We start from the raw sequence: 23,283 nt of genomic DNA, 5'->3' as shown, positions 1-23,283 counted from the left end.
CACACCTCTATAAAAAATTAGAAGTGATCTGCCAGTTTCAGTTGGAAGCCCATTTAGCTAATTATGTAAACTAGCTTGATTAAAAAATAGATATAAATTCTCATATTGAATCAGAATTATGAGATTAAAAAGTAAAAAACTATGGATGTAAATGTAGCCCTTTTATGTCATAGTTTTTTACCTTTGTATCTCAGGATCATGACTTGTCTCACAATTTCAACTTTTTAATGTAATAATGACCTGCATTTCATATTTTTTGATTTTGTATCTCAGAATTATGACTATCTCATAATTTCAACTGTTTATCCTATCATATTTTACTTTTTATCTCAATTTCAACTTTTTATCCCATAGTAATGCATTTTTATCTGATAATTATGACTTTTATCCCATAATAATGATTCACCATGGGAATATTCACGTCATCAAGCCTATTTTTCGTCTTATTTTTTTCTTGAACGGGTGGAAATGGGCCTCTATATAATGCTGGGGAGCCATGTAAGAGTTAAAAGTCCAACTCGTTATAAACAAGCAGATTTTTTTTTTTTTCTGTTATCAAGGGCGTGCGCGCTCCCGTCAGTCCGTGAACGCGAGCTCCGTGCGCGTGGCCGAGCGAAGGCGAATGCGGTAGCCTACGAAAAAACAAGCAGCAGGCAGCGCTGGAGAGACAAGACGGGCACAGTTTACCTCCACATCACAAGATCATATTTTGGAGCGGAAATTTCACGCCCTGTCGGGTCGTGTTACCGCTGGAGACGGCTGAGGATATTCACGGGCAGAAACAATAGGGTGAGTCCAACTAATTTTCAATCGTGAAGGCGGTCGGGGTCGAAGGAATCTGGCGTTAGGTGGGGAAAATGACGATGTGGCTGTAATTTTTTGCACCTCCTTTTTATGTCTCAAAATGGCGGATAGGCCGCTTGGACTGGAGCAGCAGGTACCTTGTCAGCGGAGTTTATCCTTGTGTCCAGATAAACAATCGTGTGCACTTGGAGTAATTCAGGTCTTCTAACGTTAGCTGAATGTGTGCGTTGATTGTAGCTGATTGAGCTTGAGTACATATCACGAGCAGCGAGTGGACGTACGAGATAACTTTCTGACTGCATCGCCGGTGAGCTAACTTAGCTAACGTTAACTTTAGCTAACATTAGCTAACGATAACTGGACATTGATAACGTTGGGCCACCAGCTGGCACCGTCGTCAGGGCTGTCAATGTTAACATTGTTAGCGGCCATAGTCAGGATAACATGTCAGTGTGTGAGGTGTGGACAGGCCGACGATAAATACAGCTGCTCTTGGCGTCCATGCCAAGTTGGTAATAACCAGTGATTAGCATAGTTTGAAGAAGCGTTAGTGCAGGGACACTGCCTGTTGTAAGAAACATCGTCAACAAATTTCGATGTAGGTCACACGATACTGTCGCTGTTGCTGCTGACTTGTTGGAATATTTAATTGCCAACATCGTGTGGATATTATGTTATGAATCGGCGCAATCACTGCAGCCATTGCTGTAACCGACGTTAGCATTTTGAAAGGGCGTAAGTGGATATTCGTCATCTGTTTCGCGTTGTGTGTTTGTTGTGCAGTTGTCATTGCAATTGTGCATTGAGACAGCCCATCTGCAGCTTTCTTATATGATCTGCTCCTGAGTATATTTGCTCTCCTGTCATCTCGCTGGCCGCTGCCATGCTCAGCTTCATGCGGTTTGTTGGCACAGTGTTAGAAAATCAGGGTGGAGCACGTCGGAGGCGATGAGTTTGTATGTATTGCGTGTACCCAGTACTCGAGTGTCTGCCTTGTTTCTCACTCATTGTGTGGATCATAGAGTCATCCATGTAGGGACTTTGTGGACCGAGGGCTTTACACTAGGATGAACGCAAACCATCGCTATGGTGGCTCGCAAGGTTGTTGTGCACTGAATCCGACAAGCCAGTCTCGCTTGTCATTTTGATCAAGCTTGTCGGGATATTTGTGGATATATATAACGTAACATTGTTGGTTTAAGGCAGCAGGATCCTTGACTGATCACTTTTCCCGGCCAAGCCTGCTATGACCGCGGTGCAGCTGAACAACTGGATTTATTGGCTATTGATGAAATTGTTTATTTAATAAAAGCTATGAAAATATTGGCTGTGTGCTCCCCTCTCAGGTAAGAGTATTGGCATGTTTTAGTCCATGACTGGCTTGATCTGACTCAAATGCAACCATTTTGAAGAGGCATGTGATCCCGTTTTCAGCTTGTAGTTATTTTGAAAGCTATGATCTTTGCAGATATTGTGGTTTTTGTGAATCTAGTCATACTGTGCTAACATAATTAGCTACTTAATTGTTTCTACTCAAACAGCACTGGTGCAGGCTCAATTCTTCAAATCCCAAATGAGTGACATGAGAAGCATTTTGGTATTTTCTAAATGAAGATACAATGCTATAAAACAATGTTTCATGTCAGAAAAGTCAGATTTACAGACTGACCAGAGTGTTAAAATCAAGTTCAGACTACTGTGCACAACACATGAAACAGACTCAAATTGTGTGTAGTTATACCAGTTTTCTACTTGGATAAAAGAGCTTATATGAGAACAGCAGCTCTCTTTCTTGTAAAATACAGACATGTTTCATTTCTTTAATACCGACAGGAGCCAGCTGATGTGGTCAGCTGGTTTTACTTGAAAGCGATCTCAGTCATGCTGAGTTTTTATCAAGAGTTGATTTGAATAAGTACATCCCAGCAACCAGGCTCTATTCAGTGCTGTCAGCAGTGGAAACACAGCAACACCAATTGTACAAGCTTCGGCCATTACAAGAGCTGCTCTGCTGGCACTTTTTGCCAGTTAAAAACAACGGGGGTGTCACAGACCTTGTAGGCTGTTCCTCTGTCGTGTCATTTGTATAAAATGGAAATGAAGTATTACCTAAAGGAGCAAGATGTACACAAGAGGGGCCTCCTTTTGTTGTGTGTCAACAAAGTGATGAGAGTGAGAGGCTTGTCTTTGGATCCTGGCAGGCTGAAGGGCAGATGGATAGCCATATTACTCTCCTTCACTGAGCTGACAGGAGCGCAGAGGTCGACCTTCCAGACAGGCAGTCCACCAGCTTTGGCTGACTGGTCATGACTGACCTGCTGCCAGTACTAACTGCCTGTCAACCTACAAATGACTGCTTCGACACACTGTTTGGACAACAACTTTTTGTAAAGTGTGAGCAAACGTCTGACAATGTTGGCATAAAACTAACAGTGCCGTCAACAAGCTGCAGAGCCTTTTGAATATAAATTTAGCTGCCAGTTATGGCGGTTGCCAACACAGCCTGGAGAACTGAAAGGTTTGATTTGAACACCTTTCATACTTGCCAGTTTGCCAACATCAACTGACAGACTCAACGTACACCTCCAGTCTAAATTTAGAGCTATCATAATGTCACCAAGTAACTTGTTGGCATGAAGCGAATACCCTGGAGAGGTTGAAATCTGCCAGAGTTGAAGAATCATCTCATGGTTGCTGCCAAGTGGAACTTGGCTTGTACTCTACAATTAATTAAAACCTGTATGAATGAATGGGAATAACTAGTTCATTGTGTTGTCAACACCTGTGTGTGTGCGCAGGTTGGCTTGGACAAGTGATTGATTTGTTGTTTCCATGAGCTTGATGCCTGCTCAGTCTCTAGTCCTTCTTTGTGTGTATGTGTGGGTGGGCTCTGATCTACTAATCAGGCCTCGTCCTTCAGGTAACACAGTTGTTTGAACAATACTCGCAATTTGATCTGCAACACTAGAGCTACAACAATTAATCAATCGGTTGTCGAATATTGTGTTGTGTTTATAGACCCTCGTTTTATTAGCCACTTAAGGAAGATGTCACTAGCTGTGTAATTTAATAAGGTTTGTTACCATCCCACATAAGTAACACACAGGCACCTTGTGGGTCATAACGGCCCTAGATTGAAAACTGAGCCAGATGTTCACTCAGTTTCATCATCAGTTAGTGATAAAGCTCAGTGCTTTACTTAGAATAACCATTCACAGAAACTGGAGATGATTTGAAGAAGAATCAGCCTTTTACAAAGTTCTCCAGGTTCGTATTCCTTCTGGGGTTTTTGTTGAGAATCTGGACAATTGGTTATGAACAGGCTGCCACACAGGCTTATGACAGCTGCACCCATGTCATTGCTTGACATAATAAATAATCCAGCTTTCTCCAGCTGATACAGCAAACTGAAGCACTGTTGGCATGTGCATTACTATGTTTGTAGCTGTCTCCTGATGAATGTCAGAGCATGCAGTGTTCAGGTCTCATGAGTGTTTTGCTTGAGTTTTGGTTAAACAAATCATGAAACTGCCAAAGACACTGAATAATGCTTTTCGTCTATAAAGTTTCCTGATGATGATTGTAAAACAGATATTCTTTGATTCTGACTCAAAGTTGAGAAAAGTCCTAAACTTAATTAGAATAGTTTCACATCCTCTTCAATGATGTTAATGTAAAGCATCCTTATATTTTAAATATCTTGATCCTTGACTTGACCTTGTTCACCTGTTGTGTTTGTGTGTTCTGTAAATATGCAGAGAAGACATGACGTCTACATTTTTATGAACATTGTCCTGAAATACATGTGGAATTGCCCTATGGATAACGTTACTGACATGGTTGAATAAAATAGAAAAAGATTCATTATGTCTCCATGTTGCTTGTCAAGGGTAGTTAGGAATGATGGTGTAACATTCCCAGGACATTGGCGGTATGGAGGTGAAGTCATCAACAGAAAATTAAGCTGCTTCAGATTCCAGCTGTTTAAGATGCCTGCTTTTGAAAGAGGGCGATGATGTAATGACGTAAGCAGAAAACTATGACTCAGCGGTGACAGTGAGGTGATAACTGTCAACATTGTCAGCATTGCTATGATGGTATGCTTTGTGATGAGATGCAGAGACACTATTTCCCACCAGCAGACTTAAACTGAACTTTAGACTCTGGTGTTTTTGTTTTACTCTTCTTGTACTGCATTCCACATGGGCGTGTTGCTTTGTGCAGACCTAGAAGTGTTGATTATCTAAGATGTTGTACACATACCTCGTCTGTCATAATTTGGCAGGTGGAGTACAGCAGCGCTTTGAATTTGGGCTACTTTCTGGTTTGTTACATTTCGATCAGATGCATCATTTGCAGACATGTGACTGAAGTCTCAGGTCATTTTTTTCTTGGGCAGGATAAGTTGAATCATGTCACAGCTTGTGTCAGGTCAAGTGAAGTCCCTTCGCTGCTACAAACAGACTGCAGTCTCACCCTCGGTTTCTGTCTTTTATAAAAAAATGCACAATATTAGTACTTTTCAAATGATAATATTGGCCAGTTTAACTCACCTTTTTAACAAGTATGACAGTTGATTGAATTTATATAACAATCAATATTCGATAAAACAAATAAAATCTTTTTTTTCTTAATGTCTTCTTCAATACTAAATAATTTCGCTCACTGTCAAATTGGGAAATACTTACAGCCAGACTAAACTTTTGAAAACTAAACCTAAAATGAACTCAAGTCATCATGCCTCAAGTCGAGATGCAAGTCTTTTACTTCCACATCGAATCCCAGGTAATTTATTTTCTGTCAAGTCAAGCAGCAAGTCATCTAAGTAGTGAGTCCACATCTCTGCCAATTTGGATGGATGTCTGCAATCCTCCAAAAACACTTAGCAGTGTTGTTTTTGAGACTTGTTTCAAACTGCTTTAGTAGTTCACAACTTCTCTGTAAGATCCTCTTTTAAAGATTTGCTGACACATTTGTTTGTTTATTTTTAACACAATTTTCTTGTGACTTTGCTTTGACTGAAATCATATTTTTTATTTTTGGTGTGAACAGACAGTGGGTGTGGTTCATTTCAGTTTAGAGTTGGCGCTTGGGTGTTGCATTCTGAAACGGACAGAGACGGAGTATGTTTCTCATTAGTCATTTGAAATGGCTTTTTAACAACGGATGACCAGTTAGGACTCATCGGGAAATTAAATGACAACTCTGAAAGCAGTCAGCAGCATTACTGTAAGGGCCCTTTATAGTGCAGTTCCTGCTGCAGCTACACAAAGACCAGAGAATCAATGGGAGGAAGACGCATAACCATTATTAACCATCAGTGGCAGATTTATAGATGCACTGTTGCTGTAGCCCATTCCCCCTTTCCAACAAGATGCAGCCACATTTTGTTCTGAGCCAATTAGCCTGATTACCTGATTGTGAACAAACATTTTGCTCAATATTGAAGCCACAAATGAGATTTGCAGAGAGGGGAGTCTAACACATTAATGGATACACACAGCGCTGACAGCTGCCAACAGTGCAGAGGGAAGTATCAATACATAGTAGATGACCTCGTTTCCCACACTACAGCAGTTTCACAGGTTGACATGGAAGGCGCATGCCTATAATGGATGTTTAGTATGTGGAGTTTTAGTTAGAGCCATTTTTAGATCCAGTGTCATCGCCTTATTGTGTTGTTGGCACTGCTGTGACCGTGAACCACGGCAGAGTTGTTGGGCAACAGCCAGAAACCCCCTGCGTGCCGTAATCCACACACAGTCAGAAGTAAGCTGACATTTGGACTGCTGTCAGGTGGTGACATCAGGGTCCAGAGGTTAGCTGTTAGCTGCTTTCTGTTGAACAGTTTTCCTACAATGTCATGTGTCTTATAATGAAATATATAGCCTAGACAAACACTACAGTTTTATATAATAACTTAAGCAAAATGGGCTCTTAGTGCCAGGTTGGTCAATCTTACATCAGCAGTCTTCATGTTTTGATTATAAGGAATCAGTCCCCAACCTGCTGTGCTCCTTTTTGAAAACAAACGTGATTTAAGAAGGAGAAAATGTCCCTTGTAGTGACGTCACCTCAACATCAGCAGTTGAAATTAAGAATGTGTGAATTTTCCTTCATTGCAGCTTCCTAGGGTGTTTCCAGTGCTCTTGCTTACACCAGACACGTCACTGCTCCTTTGCCATGCAGTAGATCTCGTGCCTAGCACACATAGTCACCTCAACATGGTTCTGGACATCTGTGACGTGTTGTGTTTTTGTCTGTTTGTTGCAGGAGGTAAATTGGCTTTGTTGGTTCCTTTTGTTTACTGGTCTGGCAAAGATTTAGTCAGGCTGGTCCCAGTAGACTAATAGGCTTATTGTAGTGCAGTTAGTATTCCAGGGAGTACCTGCTTTGGTGAGGTGCTTTTCAAGACCTGGATGCAGTGTAAAAATAGAATTCATCGCAGCATTGTTGGCTGCATTGCATTTTATTGACATTTATTGTTCCTCACATCAATACACCTTACAATAAAATTTCACATTAATAAATGTGTTGCTGACACAAAGTGTTTTCATTGTGCCATCAGTCAGGCCAGCCTGCTCTCAAGGATGTATCATAATGAGACGATGGGGTCGGTGAGCTTGACAAGAGCGCAGCCGTTACTTGAGCCTGCTCGGCTGTGTCCTGTTTTTTTTTCTGCTGGCAACCTGGGAGTACGTTGCTCTGAGAATGTGGGTCAGCTCTTGTATGTTCACGGAGAAAGGAATTTGCTGCAAGAGCAGGCCAGAGCTCTCAGACCAGACTGGTGACATGACAGACCTATCATGGAGGTAGACATGAGGGGAGCTGAAAAGCGAATGAGTTATGAAAAAGGGGTGTTGGTTTTTTTTGGGTTTTTTTATGAAATGTCTGATTAATGCATAATTGCTGTCAGAGCTTTCTCTCTCTCTCTGGTAGAAAGAAGGTGCAAACATATGTTGTGCTTCTGTTTTTTTTTTCCATCCTTGACAGACCCTTCAGCCATTTTATCTGCATATAAACTGGTGCAGACATTGATGCAGTATGCCTCTGGCCTATAAACATTTACCTCCCCACCCACTCTTCATGTTATCTGTCATGCATACCTAATGTTGACTTTCCCTCTATCTCCTTTTCAGATGCAGTGTAGACTTTGCTGGTGACTGGTCTGCAGGCTTTCCACTTCTCTCGTCCCTGGAGTCAGGCAGTTGGGGGGCAGATTTCTGCGTTCCCCTTCTCTCAGTCTGAGTCTGTTTGTCTGGACAAAACCAACTGCCTGCCACTGGAGTACACAGCTCGTCCTCGCCCGTGTTGCTTGGATCAGCACAGCTCATCTCCTGATTGAGGAGAGCGAAGCAGCTGCACAAGATTCACCTTTTACCGACTGATCCCTCCCAGCCCCGCCCACACTGCCCCGTCACCATGGTGCTGTCACAACGGCAACGAGATGAACTGTAAGTTGCCAACAAACCTTTTGTGAGACATGAAGATGTCAGACTTAAAATATGGTTGAAATGTTGCACATCTGTTGCTGTTGCATCATGTTGCATGGTACCTGATTGACTTTCATATCATCACACACAGCTGCCTAATACAACAACATTCCTCTGATGTTACTGTGTAACCTCGAAGTGTTTCAAATGGTGAGGTGCTTTTTTCAAAGGCACTTTGAAGGTGTTTTTTTTCAAGGTGTGAAGAGCATTATTCATCTCAGGGCTACAACTCAAAAATCATTTTTGTTGGGCCGACCGTGTAGCTGGCCTGGGTTTGATTCCAGCCTGTGGTCCTTTGTTGCATGTCTTCCCCTCTCTCGCAGCCACGTTCCTGTCTAAATAAAGACAAAACCAAAACAACAAAATAAGCACAATTTTGTTACCAAAGAATCTGAGTATTGTTCTCTTGATTAATCAGATAACGGTTTGACCTGTAAAATAAAAAATAATCTGTGAAAAAGCCCAAACTCTAAAAACCGAAGATGATGTTATCCAGTCATTTATTTTGTCTGACCATCCCCCCCCCCAAAATGTTTTTCATTCATTTAATGTACTATAACATACAACTAAGATCGTCTCAAAGGAGAAGCTGGAACTGGGAAAAGTTTGCCATTTAATTTGAAAAATTGCCTCATTTATCAGAATAGTTGGAGAGTTGTTTTCTGTCAGTGGATGAATCTTTTAATCAACGTATGACTGCAGCTCCTATTAATTAGAAATGTTAGTTTTGCATCATTGTTTCCTGTTAAACCAGACTTGATTTTATGACAATGGTCTCGCTTGAAAGTTGACTATGTCTGCAGTTATTTTTTTATGTAAGAAAACAATCATGTTGGTTCAAGCAGTTATACTGTAGTTCTTCCAAACTCCAAGAATTCAGGCTGTTGCCCCTTAAACAAAGATCAAGTATAACATTTTCTTTGTACGAATTTTGGGGCAATTTTGTACCTTTCTGTTCAACAGTTGAAAGATAAGAGAGAAGGGAAAAACACTTGCCCCTGCCACACACAAATCTTTGCCTCATCATAATCTTCTGCCTGCGATGATTTTTGTAGATTCGTATCAGCAGTCAATGTTATTCCTCCCCTCTTCTAATCTATGTGAGGTTCAAAAGAGCTAAAGCTGAATCAGATGTTTTTTTTAAGCTGTCCAGTGACATGAGTGCCAATTACTGTATCAAAGAGCTCTATGAATATCTTAATGTGGGCCTTTTGCAGCAATCTACTACTCCTAAACCACTGGTATTTGTCATTTGTTATGGAAGCCTAAAAAACAACACCTGTTTTAATTGTTCAATTCGTGACAGTGTATTCTTGGGTCCAGGAAAGAATGAGTAAGGATGTCTATTGATTACCAGGACCAGTTTAAATGGGAAAATTGTATTATTTTTTCTCCTTAGTACCCCGCAGGAAGAATCAATGACTGGTTGAAGTTTCCTGAGCTCCCCTGAGGTCTTGTAGCCCAAATATATTGATCCTCCACCTACACTTCCTACCACTGAAAATGTTTAATATTCCTAATTTGCCCTATGTGACCTTAGGAGAAGCTTAGAGTCTCACCTTTGACCCCAAAATAAAGCCATGGAAAGAAAATCAGGGCTCCAAAGCTCTGTGTCTGCTGTCAGTGATTCCACGGGGAAACCATGTGCTCAAGATGTCTGAAATCTGCCTACGAATTGTCTGGTGCTGGCACAGAAGTGGCATACAGACAAAGACGTACTGCACATGTGTTGTGTGCCTTATAGTGAGCAAGAAGGAAAAGTGAGAGAGACTGCGATAATGGGGGTACTGTAATTTGGCGCTGCTGAGTCTGTGTGCTTGGTAATTAACCCCTGAGGCGGGGGATAAAAAGTTTAGGCAGCTGAATGTTGGATCCAAGGTCATGAAAAGAAGATGAGATGATGTTGCTGGGCTTTAGTCCATAAGATTTCCTCTCTACTTAAGAATTATGTTAAAATGACTTATTCTAAGAAGGATTTGGTAGAAAAATGTCCCTCTCCGTTGATTGTCCCCCCCGACGTCTCGCACTGTCATCGAGAAATGCATCAGTGTTCACATGACGATGCTCTTAACATTCCCAGCAATGTTTCTGTGTTTTTAGATTAGCACTGTGGGAGGGGTCTGTTGGTATGGAGAGATCTATTGGAATGCTAATCTTTGAAGCTATTTGGTATTCAAAGGAAGCTGCCAGGGACCCCCCACCCCTTCTCCCCATTTTTCTCCTCCGTTGCACAAGTCTCTGGCCCCAAAGCTTACAGGAAACTGGTATGGGACCATCGCACCACTTGAGTCTCATTCAAGTATCTGTTGCATTCTTGTCGTTGGATATGTCGCTTGGCTCAGCTGGTGCTCTCATTGAGTTTGTCGGCTATAAAGAAGCTCTAAGATCTTATTTCCTAACCAGCCGATTTTGAATCAGGCAATATAGCAAAGGGGGTAATGGACCAGTGACCGGTAGACTGTCTGCTATTCACGCTAATTTTTTCAGTGGGCCCCCTGCTTGTTTGACAGCCTTGTTTTCCATCACACAGCAAACAAATAGATTTTGTTCTCACTGCATTCAGGCCTCCTCTTGCCCTCTTCAACGTTTTTGAGCTCAACTGTCAAAAATCTAATAACTGCAGAAAATGTGTTTTGGCATTAAATTATTTTTTTCTCATTTATTTTATACCATGAAATCAGAAAGAATGAAAATAAAAAAAACAATACAGGGCTTCTTGTTGTTTTCTCCTCTGTAGACATTGACCTGCTCCTTTTTATTACCCCAGTATGGAAGAACATATTCTAAAAAGAGAAATGATCTTCGTCCCCTAATACTGATATTATTTTGTCAGCACTGCAGTCAGATGGTATGATTGCGCAGCATCTTCACAACAACTCTATTTTTGTGAGCATAGCCAATGAAAAGCACATTTGTGTTTCTTTGCAGGGTCAGGGGACTCGTCCCTGCTGGCGGGTTGTAAAAATAGACACAAAACACAAACTATCTGCTCCCCTGAAAGACCTGGAGGCACCCATGTGCAGATGGGTTCTTGCTTTTGAACTCTCTCCTCGCTTTACAAAGAAAATCCCCTCAGCTGTCTCCACGTCTTGGGTTAAAAGATGGTTCATGTGATTTTTGTCCTTTTTCCATCGCCCCCTGGCTGTGATCTTGGTGACATAACAGATCAAATGCCAAGACTTCTGCCAGACAGAACACATAAAGGTGACTTAAACAAGGTAGAATGAAAACAAAGGCACATAATCACATATTCCTTATTTTCTTTCATTGGACATGTACCAGATCATTAAATTGGTTTAATTATCTTAAACTCTAGTCCCTGCCTCTGTCTTTTGGTCTTCCTTCTTCAATCTTTGCAACATTTTAGTTCTATAGCTTGGGATGTTGTGTTGACTACTCCCTGTATCCTAGTTACTGTCATCATATGTAAGCAATCCTAATTCTGTTACGAAAAACAATAGAGGAAGCACTATTATGAACAGAAATACAAAGAAGGTGCTCCTGATGCTAATAATCTATATCATTCATTCAATGGGGAGCACACTGCTTTTGTTGAAATACTGAAACTTTTTCTGGTTGAGGGTTAATCAGTTTCTGCCCAACTTTACATTCTCCACCAAAAAAACCCCAAGAAATTGTTGTGATTGAATTATAGCTTAGCGGGCAAAAGCAGACATTGGTATTGATTTGGTGTCTTTTAAATCAGTTTGCTACCTTCAGTTGCACATACCTTTTTATGAAACCGTGATTGCATTGTCAGTTTTAAGCACAAATGACCAGATTTGTGGATTAACGGTCAACGCTTATACCCTTTTCATTAACTTCACTGATTGCATCGATTAGTCCTTAGTCGGGAAGCGGATCCAGTATTTCAAATGGTTGTCATGAATCTGGGAGCACTCCAGTGTTTGGTCGTAACAGGTGACTCGAGAGGGCGATTTTAACACAGATATTTGTTGCTGACACACACAGACACTTTGTCTTTCATGTTCTGTTCCCGAGCCTCTTTATTGCTGCACATTGTACCGAACATAGCTGTGTGCCTCTGCGGGGGGTTTATCAGAATTGTGGATCTGATTTAGCCTCGAGACTGACACACAGATGGATTGGCATGGTAACAGTCTCTGTGGTCTAGACCCATCATCCCATATCAATTCATCGCCCCCTATTTATAAAGAGGATCTTGGTTTAGGAAGAGGACCAATCTACTAGATGTAGAAACCTGAATTTCTCTCCAGTGGTCAGTTGGTAGTCTCTTTTTTGAATTTCTTAAACACAGCATCTATATCTGCAGAACATCACTACATTCCTGACTACTTATCAGACCTTTCCTTTTCGTGTTTGATAGCCACACCTTGACAATAAATACACATGTATTATCAGCTGATTAATTAGTATTAATCATCGCTAAATAAAGGAACTGACACTAATTTTGATCACAGATTAATCGTTGAGATCATTTCCCCAAATATTTCAGCATGTGATGCTTTTTATGTCCTTTTTATGTTAATATTCTTTGGGTTTTTGACTGTTGATCAAATAAACCAAGATATCTGAACCAAGCACCTTTGTCGATAAAGAGTCCGAAAACTTTTAGTGGTTCTCCACAGTCAAAGTGTAATAATAATAATCTGCATGTGAATATGGTGAATATCATTAGGTGATGTCTATGTATTATAACCCCCTGATCATGTTATGTCATGTTGCATATCCAGAATGACAAAAGTAGTCCTCCTCATATTGCAGCTCTGCCCACAATATCATTAATACAACCACAGATATTAAAAGGGTAGCTACCTCCCATAAATTTAGTAAAATATCTCTTATTTCCTCTTCTCATGCAATAAGCGACTGGAAGCCTTGTCTCACATGTATCCTTGTTTTTCCTTGTTTATCCAGCCTTGAATTGTACACATTGTCATGGTGTTTACGAAAGCACACTTGACTCTTTAAAGCTCTAGTTTAAGCTCAAACAACAGAGCTCCATCATCACCATGTGATAGAATATGCGTATGTGCATGCAACACAACCATTGAGTGTGACTTCCTTGTGTGTAGAATGGACAGATGGCCTTCAGCTCTGTGCTGAGGAAGAATAGTTTTTGTATTAAGTCTGAATTCAGTTAAAAAGTCATGAATTGGACCTTTCTTCTTTTTCTTCTTCTTCTTCTATGGATCCCAGTGAGTGGGAGTTTCCTCTTTGAAGTTCTCCTAGTTTAATGGTTGATCCCTACTTTGTTTCTACTAAATTAAATGAAAGGAGATTGCCTTTCCCCCATCTCAACCTACCTTTAAAATTAGCATTGTTTATGATAATCAACCCTGTAAGAGGCTTTGAGATGGTTCAAATTTGGGAACAAAATAAAGGGCATACATATTGATAGATAAACCAAATTGTTGCTCTTGTTTCTCTCTTTGAAATTATGTAGTGGAATAATTGTCTGGTTAATCTCAGTAATGATAACCTTCAGGTGACATGCGTCATGTCTCTGTAACCAGTGCTTGAGGCTCTTCTTTATCGGTTGAGCAAGAGAAATATTAGATTGGTTACAGTTTTCATGGAGATCGAACTGTAACTGGACTATTATGCAATTCTGTCATATGACTTTTGTGGAATGTTTCTGGTAACAAGTTCTCCTTGAGAAGTTATCAGCTGTTCAGTACTCAGCTGTTAAGACGTAAGAAAAAGCTTAACTTTTTTAGTGCCCCACCGGCCTGCTTCTTCTCTTTTTATGCCTTCTATTTAGCTGAATATTTCTCTTTGCCGATATATTGATACCGTAATTCTTTACTCTCGAATATTGTGTCTGCATTGGCACCAAATATAGATTATTGCTCAAGCTGTACTCCAAACAAATGTGTGCCTTGGGTAAACTATCATTCGTACCTGTTCTACAAAAGATTTACTTATTCTCCCTTTTAATTCTCAAAGGAGAAGAGAAAATTGGGAATGTTGCCCTTTTTTAGATCCGAACAAAACATGAAAAAATATCTGGAAAAGTAAAGCTTCATGCTTGGTAGAACTGGCTCAGTTTTGGTTCTAAAAAGAAGTAACACACTTTACAAAGTAAGCAAAGTCTTAAATTGAAGACTGGGGAGGAAAGAGAAACATCAAATTAGCTGTGATGGTTCATTCTCTTTTGCAGTACTGTTTGGCCTCGTTGCTCGAATACATGTACTTGGGGAAGTGCAATGTGCTGATGTAACCACTGCCTCTGCTGTCGTCCTCTGCTGTTTGCACAGTGGTTATCATCTCAGAACAACCACTGACCACTAACCTTCTGTAAGCTTTATGAAACACAGCCAGTGCCACCAGAAAATCTTCAAAAACAACCAAACACCTTTTGATAGGGCTGAGTATGCTCAGAGAGAAAAACTGTGACCGTGATATATGCCCGTGAAGTAATCCATAGGAAGGTGAATTTTATATGTGCTGAGGGACCTTACGGAGTTTAGACTTCAGCGTCCGCCTATTAAACATTCATGTGCAGTTTTGAAAGATTGAACAGGTCAATGCATAGTCTGGTCTAGAAAACCCCCTATGCGAGGTTTGTGTCCGTAGACAGATATATGGCTCAGGTCAGTGGCCTTGCCAGGCAAGCAAGATTTTCCTTCTTCTCAGATTTATTACAGCATTTAGAGTCTGTCTGTAGCTAATGAGAGCACAGCATGCACTAAAGCCTTGTGTTTCTTTTGCATTTATGCAGAGTAGGCGGGACACCCTATGTGTCTGTAATGACCTGTGTTATGTATTAAGTGGTGCTTTGACAAGAGAGTACTGGTAATGTTCTTGCTGGAGGACTCACATTTGGACTGTGTTAAAATGTATCACTATTTTGTACATGTTTTACGCTAAATAATTGACTAAATAAGTTAAAAAATACATTGATACAGTGGAAATAATTGTCGAGTGGTTACCGTCGTCTCAGCCTCCATTGTTTATTAATGTAAACACAGTAGCAGTGCCGTTGAGGTTGGCAGAAGCATTCCAAGTTGATGGATCAACTTTTTCTGACTACAGACAGGAAACAATACAGGAGCTGATTTTCTGTAACTGGGTTCACTGAATGATGCTTGTTTTCACTAGTGAAGAACAGACAGATTAATGAAAAAAACTGATTGAGCAACATCAGCTTCAATGTTTGATTAGTCCGGGGGGAAAAAGAACTTTTATGATGCTAGTTAACAAATCTTGATATGATAATTGGATATATTGCAAACCAGTTCCACTTTTGTGAGCTGCAACCTGCTCAGTTTAACTGCACAATTAGATTACACCAGGAGGTTAGTCGATAGTAGCAGCACTGGCTGGTAGGATTGTACGTAGCTAAGAGCCAGGTCGTTGATTTAAAATTCAGAACATCGAAGTTGCTGGTCAGAAGCTACGGCAGCAACTACTTGCCATTAAAAAGCACATTCGGTGTCAAAAAAGTGCAAATTGATACAGCCAAAAACCTGGTATTGTTTAAATAGTAGTGTGTATTTTTTTAGTTTGGTTTGTATCTTTATAAAAAAATACATTATTGACTGAGTTTGATAACTTTTAAGTATTGAGTTACTGTTGCAGAGAAGGTATTTACTGAACTTGCAGTATTATTGTGGTATTGCACAACTGTGGCCATGCTAAAAAAGCACAAACATGAGTGGATGTTGGATCATAATCCAGTGACCGTTGAAACAGAACGTCCCAGCCACAACCAGGTACAGCTTATCCTGCTTTTGAACTACATGAGATGCGCTTGATGTATTATGCAGCACACTTCAAAGAGCTAAACACTGTTCAGTGCTTTAGTTACTGAAACTGGTCACGCTTTTTGCTTTTGCACAGAGTGTAGTTAAATCTTAGAAAAGGTGGAGACTCTGTTAGTGTGCTCATCTCTAAAGTGATGTGAAACTGAATGATCATAAAGCAGGAGTTGGAGGAAGTGATGCCACTGGCTGACTACCCTCTCTTCTGAGAAGAATGAGGTCATGCATCCCATCCCTGTTGCTCCTTTGTGTCACTGGCTGCACTTTCCCTCTCACTCCATTAAGGCTTCATAGTACACGAGAGAGCCGCTTTTTACTAGAGCACAGCACTGATATAACCCTAATCTTGACTGAATGACTCAAGATTGCTGTTGCACTTCTGGAATAGTTGGTGATTTGGATAGTTTTCAGTCATGATGTCCTCGGGGGAGAAAGCCTCTTGACAGCTATGATATAGGCTGTCAAGCTTTTTTATTGTTCTTTTCCCCTCTTCTATCTGTCCTATTTGTCCACAAACTCACCCTGCCCTCTTTCTCACTATCTCCTTATCACGTCATCTAGCTTTGGGCTGCTAGTAACCATGGAAACCAGTCGGTTTGCTCTACTTCTGTCGACATTCATACACATCTTTTCCCCCGTTGTCATCCCTTTTCCTCAGTGTTAAGGAACTGGACATGTGTAAAATTGCTTGTTGGTATGTGGTTTGTTATGTTTTTGGCCACATGTGGGGGAAGTTTGTGTTCATGTCAGCACTGAGACTCTTCAACAGATGTCCACTCTGACTGTATTGTCCACTGCTCCTTATCTTTGGTTTTGAATGCATATACTTGAAACTGTATGCACTTAAATACAGGAATCGGATGTGTTTATGAATATCAGCCCCCATTTTGTTCACATGCTTTGCTGTGTTTGTGCAGTTTTGACTAAATGATCTGGTGTGTGCTCCATGTTCTTGCACCATGCAAAAACCACTCAAAATAAATTAGATATGATTTATGATTATTGCCTCATCCCCATGGAGCTACATAAACTGCACCAATGTCTGGTTTGCATACAACACCATGCAACACATTTACGGAGGCTTTAACCTTCAACAAAGTGATTTTTGTCTTATACAACTGTAAAGATTTTTGTGTCCAGCTACTCCAACACTGCTGTTCATGCTTGAATGGTTGATTGTTTGCTTGATTTCTCTACATTTGTCTCAATCTCACTCTTGCCTAAGCCACACTTTAGTAAATGCATACTTACTGTTGTTGGCTACCTGTTTTGTAGTACAAGACCTAAAGAAGACTACAATATAGTTAAACAATCGCACATTTGCTTGCATTCTCCATAGAGCTCCATGTAACTTGTGAAATCGCTGCAAAGTGATTTGATTTTGTGTCTTTTTCATGTTCTACATCGAAAATGTTTGACTAATTCATTACCATTCAATATCTTTCAATAATTTAATACAATTTTTCTAGTAAGGTAGCTCTTGGTACTCCCATTGTCTGAACTGGACTGTAAATGGTTTGTGTGATGTAGTTGGTGGGTTTGGTGTAAGCACACCTGCTCATACACTCTCTACTGACACACCCAAACCACATCAGAGCTTCCCATGTGCCTCAGCTCCCCTCACCTGCTTAATACACTTTCTCCGACTTGCTAGCACACCGCAGCCCTCCCCTCCAGTTTTCGAGACTTGAGGCTGGCAGGCTGTCAGAGGAGTAGATAACCTCCTGCTAACCTTGAGCTGTAATAAGGACTGCTCCTGTTGTCATGGGGATTCAGGTGGGCAGAGGGAGATGAGGGTCTCGGTGCTTAGCACTGACCAAGAGGGCACAGGGGGCACAGGCTGGGCTGACAGATTGTACGTTCCACCCCCTTCATATTGGCACCTCAAAGCCTTGCCTGCCTGACAGCTTGTCTGGCTTCTCCTGGCATTAATGGTGGGGTTCGCTGTATGCAAACACAGGAGGGCTGCAATCGAGGAAATAATAGCATTTTAACAGACATTCATGAATTCATTGTCTTTGTTTGTGCTTTTGTCATGTTTTTTTTCCAAGTGATAGAAAAACTGAGTGCATAACAAGAAAAGTAAAAAGAGTAACAAATCCACAAACCAACACTCGACACACAACACGCAAATAACCAGTGTTCACGTGAATTGTTGTTTGGTCATTGACTGCTGGGTCAAAACATTCTTTTTAGTGAAGTGGTATTCCAGCTATTTATTGCTGTTTAATGATAAAGCTGGGTGACTTACAAGAGACAGAAAAATGGCCGAAATTGAAACAGCAGAGAGAGGTCAGGATATCCTGACCTGTTGGTAGTCCTTATTAAGGCCGCCACACACCGCCCAGACTCAAACCAACAGCTATTTGCCTTTATTCGACCACTCTGTTGCCTCTTGTCTGACCCTTTCGGCAGAAAAGTTGCATTGAACACACTGCTTCGACATGCTGCAATCAGAATGGTCATACAGCTAGCACACAACCAATCAGAGAATCCAATGGCTCAGACGGCTGACAGCCAACCTTCTCAGACTCCTCATGTTGAATTGGAGAAGACAACGTCCGCGTGGCTCCGAAAGCTTCAAATGCAGCTGAACACCGAACATATTTGTTCCCGACCTCGTCCGAGTCTCCCCAAACGCTTCAGACATCCAACGGTTGGGCCAGTGTGTTCCTGCCTTTTATGCATCCTCCAGACACAAGTAAAGACTACTGATTCCCCAGCCAAGGCAGTGCCTTCTGTGAACTATTGAGTTTCCCCTCAAGGATTACTTTAAATTAGCATTTATTTCCTATAGAGTCTGCTTACTTTTAAGTGTCAGTATGCATATTTAGACATGCAGAACATAAATTCATAAACTTAGTCAACATGGGGAGCTTCAGCAATGTATCTCCTGTTGAATATTCACCAAATCATGTTAATCAGGTAAGCCTGAACACTGCTATTGTAAACACAAATGAGTATCCAGAGCTAGAGAAGCCTCTGTATGACCTTGTATTTGGCAGCATTGTGGTTCCTCTTTTATGGCTTTATTATTCCAGACTATTGGGTTATTGCAACCCATTCTCATTGTGTTTATTGTGAAAGTCCATACTGAGATGATGACATGAATATGAGTGCTTAAAGTTGATGTATGAAGATCTTGGGTAACTGCCCAACCCTGAATCAAAGTATAGTCTTACTCTACTAAAAATAGACTTAAAGGACTGCATGAACCATCTGTTAAATGGAACATTTTGAATTTAAAAGAAAGGAAGTCAAATAATTTACTTCTCTGCACGCTCATGAGAATCTAATGAGATGGAGAATAAAAGTCTGAACCACTGAGACTAAGTGACTTGAACCTGATTAATAAATCTTTGTAAATTGAACTGCTGCTGAGGCTGCAGTCGTAAACCAAACGTGTGTGTGTGTGTGTGTGTGTGTGTGTGTGTGTGTGTGTGTGTGTGTGTGTGTGTGTGTGTGTGTGTGTGTGTGTGTGTGTGTGTGTGTGTGTGTGTGTGTGTGTGTGTGTGTTAATGTGTACGTTAGCTGTGTGTGCTGGTTTCCCTTATGGCAGCCCAGGAGACAAAAACAGGAAGAGTAAAGATGGCTTCCTTTCTCCTCACTTTCAGCTCTGCCCATGTAGTTTCCAGTCTTTCCTGTCTTGACATCTCTCGACATATTTGAAATAGTAATACTGTTACACACCTCTACTACCATCCCCACCATCTTTGTGCCGCCTCTCTGAAAGCTGTGGTGTCTTTGAATATCTACTTATGTTTGTAGGTAAAAAGGAAATTAACTGGAGTAAAATGGATGTGTCCAGATGGTTTATTCTCTTTCTCCATGATTTGTCTGTCTGTCTTTCTCTGTGTATGTGGAGGTGATGGTAGGATGTACACTGACTCTCATTTTCCCCATATCTGCACCATGGGGAGTCATCTCTTCCCATTATTTGCCCACAGCAACAAGAGCTCATTATAGAAGCCAGACAGATGTGTTCTCAATTTGTGTCAAATGGGCGGAGAGGGGTGTGTGTGTCTATGTGAGGGTACAGCAGGCAGTCTGTGTGTATTGTTTTAGGTAGTTCCAAGTGTTTTATGCATGCCAAGCATTTCTATTATATAGATAGAAGCGTGATAACACAGTCTGAAAGTGTGAAAAGCATGTGAAATGTAAATCTTTGTCTGGTACGTTTCCTGAACATGCTCATTTTCTGTCTTTGTTTTGCAGTGTTGAATACAACTCCATTACTCACGCCGTGTCTCGTGGCACTTTAACAACTATCTTGTCTGCTAATCAGGAGAACTAATTACGGGTCCTCTTTGTCTGTTTCAGAAATCGAGCGATAGCCGATTATCTACGTTCCAATGGATATGAAGAGGCATATTCCACTTTCAAGAAGGAGGCGGAATTAGATAATGTGAGTAGATTAAGGGTGGACACATACATCCGCACAGCCAATCAGACCAATTTATACCTACAATATGCCCTGATTTCCACTTCATTTGTCATCTTTGTCAACATGTTGATGAGTGTGACCGGGAGCACCTGCACCCAATTACTGTGGTCTGTCTGATTAGGGGGTCTATGCTACACGCTCCCTCTTACTAATGTTGCAAAAAGATTTTATCCACCTGGTAATGTTACATTTAGAACAGCACTTTGACATTTATTTATTTATTTATTTATTTATTTATTTATTTATTTATTTATTTATTTATTTATTTATTTATTTATGACATTATTGGCTTTACTTTAGTGATAAAATGAGAATTGGTTGGCTGTAAATATGTTTATGATTCCTATGATGTGTTAATAATGTTGCATTGAAGTCTGTATATTGAGAGGTGTTCCAAATGTTCTAGAGTATATGTACAAGAGTATAATGTCATCTAGTACAATACTGCCTTCAATTATGAGCTCAGATAAACATATAATTGTAGTTACAGATTTCTGATCATCTCAACAAAAACTAATAATTATAAACTTAACAAAGGTTTAACTCCTAACAGAGTTGGTAGATTGAATTCCAATAGGTTGCAAAGATGTACCTAATAAAGTGTATCTTCCTTCTCCTTATTTTGTTTGCTTAACGCTAAAATGCTGCATCATTATGTTTTGCCTACAGCCTTTCCTCATACTGCATCTAGGCCATGTTCTTTTCATTTGTCCTCTTGTACCCTTGCTTTTCTTTTTGTCCCTTACTTAGAATTTTCCAGTTCAACCATTTAAGCAGTGCATAATCATTAAAAGAAACCAAACAAAAAAAACATTGTATAATATGCAGAACAGCAGTAACATTTTTGTGGATTTGGACTCCTGGACATTGGATTTGAAATGAAACACGACTGTTGTGCCAAATACTGTGGCAACATGAACTTTAATTTAAAGGTGTTTACATCCACATCAGTTGAAAGTGTAGGGATTGTAGCCTTCCATATACACACTTTCCCACCATTAGGGGACAGATGGTTTTAGGAGAAAGGAAATAGAATAAGCCATATTTGATATAAATCCTATGCAATCAATTGCTGTCTGTTTAGTCTAGATTTTGGCAGACCGTTGTGATGCTCCACCAGGTCTTCTTTTTACTAGTTTTGGGGATTTTTAGCTTTTAATATGAAACCTCTAGTGTCTGAAACACATGCTTAGTCATATTTACTGTAGGCCAGGTGGCTAAACATTTTACCGTTTAGCCACATTACACTCCTTGATTACCTTGTTTTCTGTTCAAAGCATAGATGTGGAAATTTTAACAAATTTGGAGCCTTAAAATTTGATTCAGGAGCTTCTAGCCATATCCTTTCCATCCAAGACTCTTTTCATCTCAGTCTATTTTCCCCCTGCCTCTCTGTAGCACCTCTTATTTCACCTTGTGTTCACATGACACCCCAACCCCCTTCTCCTCCACGTCTTCATTCGCTCGTCTTCCAGACGTTTTCTCTGTGGCAGCCCTGTGGAAGCAGGCTGAATAATAGATGAATGGCACGGAGGGATAGGTGAACCCTGTTGGTTATTAGCGCTCAGCTGCACACACACCTCCTTGGCGGCGTCATGCTCAACCAAGTCATTTGTAGCTCCATTTCCTTGAGACCACATTGTTAAAAGTTCATCACTAAGGCATTTGTTAATGTATGTTAAATGTGGTAAGATTTTGTTCAGAGTGAATCAAATGATTTTAGTGATGCATGCACTAGCAGGTTTTCATAGAAAATATATGTACCGACAGAGATACGCACGCACGCACCCATCCACACATGCATTGATACTACCCACTGTTAGGAGACTGGCAAGCTTCAGTTATGTCTGGCACTGTACGTGTGTGTGTCTGTGTGTGTGTGTGTGTGTGTGTGTGTGTGTGTGTGTGTGTGTGTGTGTGTGTGTGTGTGTGTGTGTGTGTGTGTGTGTGTGTGTGTGTGTGTGTGTGTGTGTGTGTGTGTGTGTGTGTGTGTGTGTGTGTGTGTGTGTGTGTGTGTGTGTGTATAATGGGCAGCGTCTCCAGGCAGATGGCAGATTAGATGATGGCAGACTTGCTCATACTGGGTTCCATGCACTCCCTCTATGTTTTTCTCTCTCCTCCATTTCTCTGCACTGCCTCACTTCACGTCTTTGTCTTTTCATACACCTCACGTTCGTCTGAGGAATAACCTCTTTTCAAGAAGTGTTAAATATAGCTGGTGGTGATGCCTACACCTCTCCACACCTCGAGGATGTCTGCCTTTGTCTCCAGCCGAGGCTGAGGAGCTAGCTGTGAAATTAAAGTGCAACGCTAATTTTCTCCCTCACTGACACTCGTGGCTGTCTGTCAATGTGGGTTTTTGATGCTTTGATAGTCAGTAACAGCCTCAAGGCATTGTTAAACACAAAGTGGCATCAAAACAAGGATAATACTTACAAAACAAAGCCACAATTTATTTTGTTATTATGTTTGCTTCATGAATAGGGCTGTGATTAACGATTATTTTTAATTCTTGAATAATCTATCAAGAATGTAAGCATATTTTTTGAATTTATAAATAGATTTTTTTAAAACTGCAAAAAATGTTGATGACAGTGACGTCTTCAAATGGCTTCTTTTGTCCAACCAATGGTCCTCTTCAGACTCTTCATTTACTGTCATAAATGTCAAAGAAATGCAGCGAATCCTGACATTTATGAGGCCCAAACCAGCAAATATATGATAGTTTTGCTTGGAAAATTACTGAAATGTTGGAGTGATTTTTAAAATGGGCTGAAAATTGTTTTCTTTCAAG

The 23,283-nt window shown here is 40.6% G+C and overlaps 1 protein-coding gene across 3 annotated transcripts in view; it reads left to right on the top strand.

Moving 5' to 3' along the window:
* The first annotated feature begins 589 nt into the window (after positions 1-589).
* LOC115566352 (lissencephaly-1 homolog) overlaps positions 590-23,283 on the top strand; it is a 37,640-nt gene continuing 14,946 nt past the window's right edge. The window contains exons 1-3 of one of the 3 annotated variants that reach the window (XM_030392195.1): positions 590-789; positions 7,944-8,258; positions 20,366-20,450. In XM_030392195.1, coding sequence (XP_030248055.1) covers positions 8,227-8,258; positions 20,366-20,450 — 117 coding nt within the window. In that variant the 5' untranslated portion in view covers positions 590-789; positions 7,944-8,226. Of the gene's footprint in view, positions 790-1,088; positions 1,112-1,818; positions 2,151-7,943; positions 8,259-20,365; positions 20,451-23,283 lie in introns of those variants that run through there. The other 2 variants (XM_030392212.1, XM_030392203.1) reach the window with 2 other exon arrangements.

Source organism: Sparus aurata, chromosome 2 (assembly GCF_900880675.1).
Source record: "Sparus aurata chromosome 2, fSpaAur1.1, whole genome shotgun sequence".
Classification (NCBI taxonomy): Eukaryota; Metazoa; Chordata; class Actinopteri; order Spariformes; family Sparidae; genus Sparus; species Sparus aurata.
Note: the sequence above shows the minus strand (reverse complement) of the source record. Positions and strands in the feature narration are given on the sequence as shown.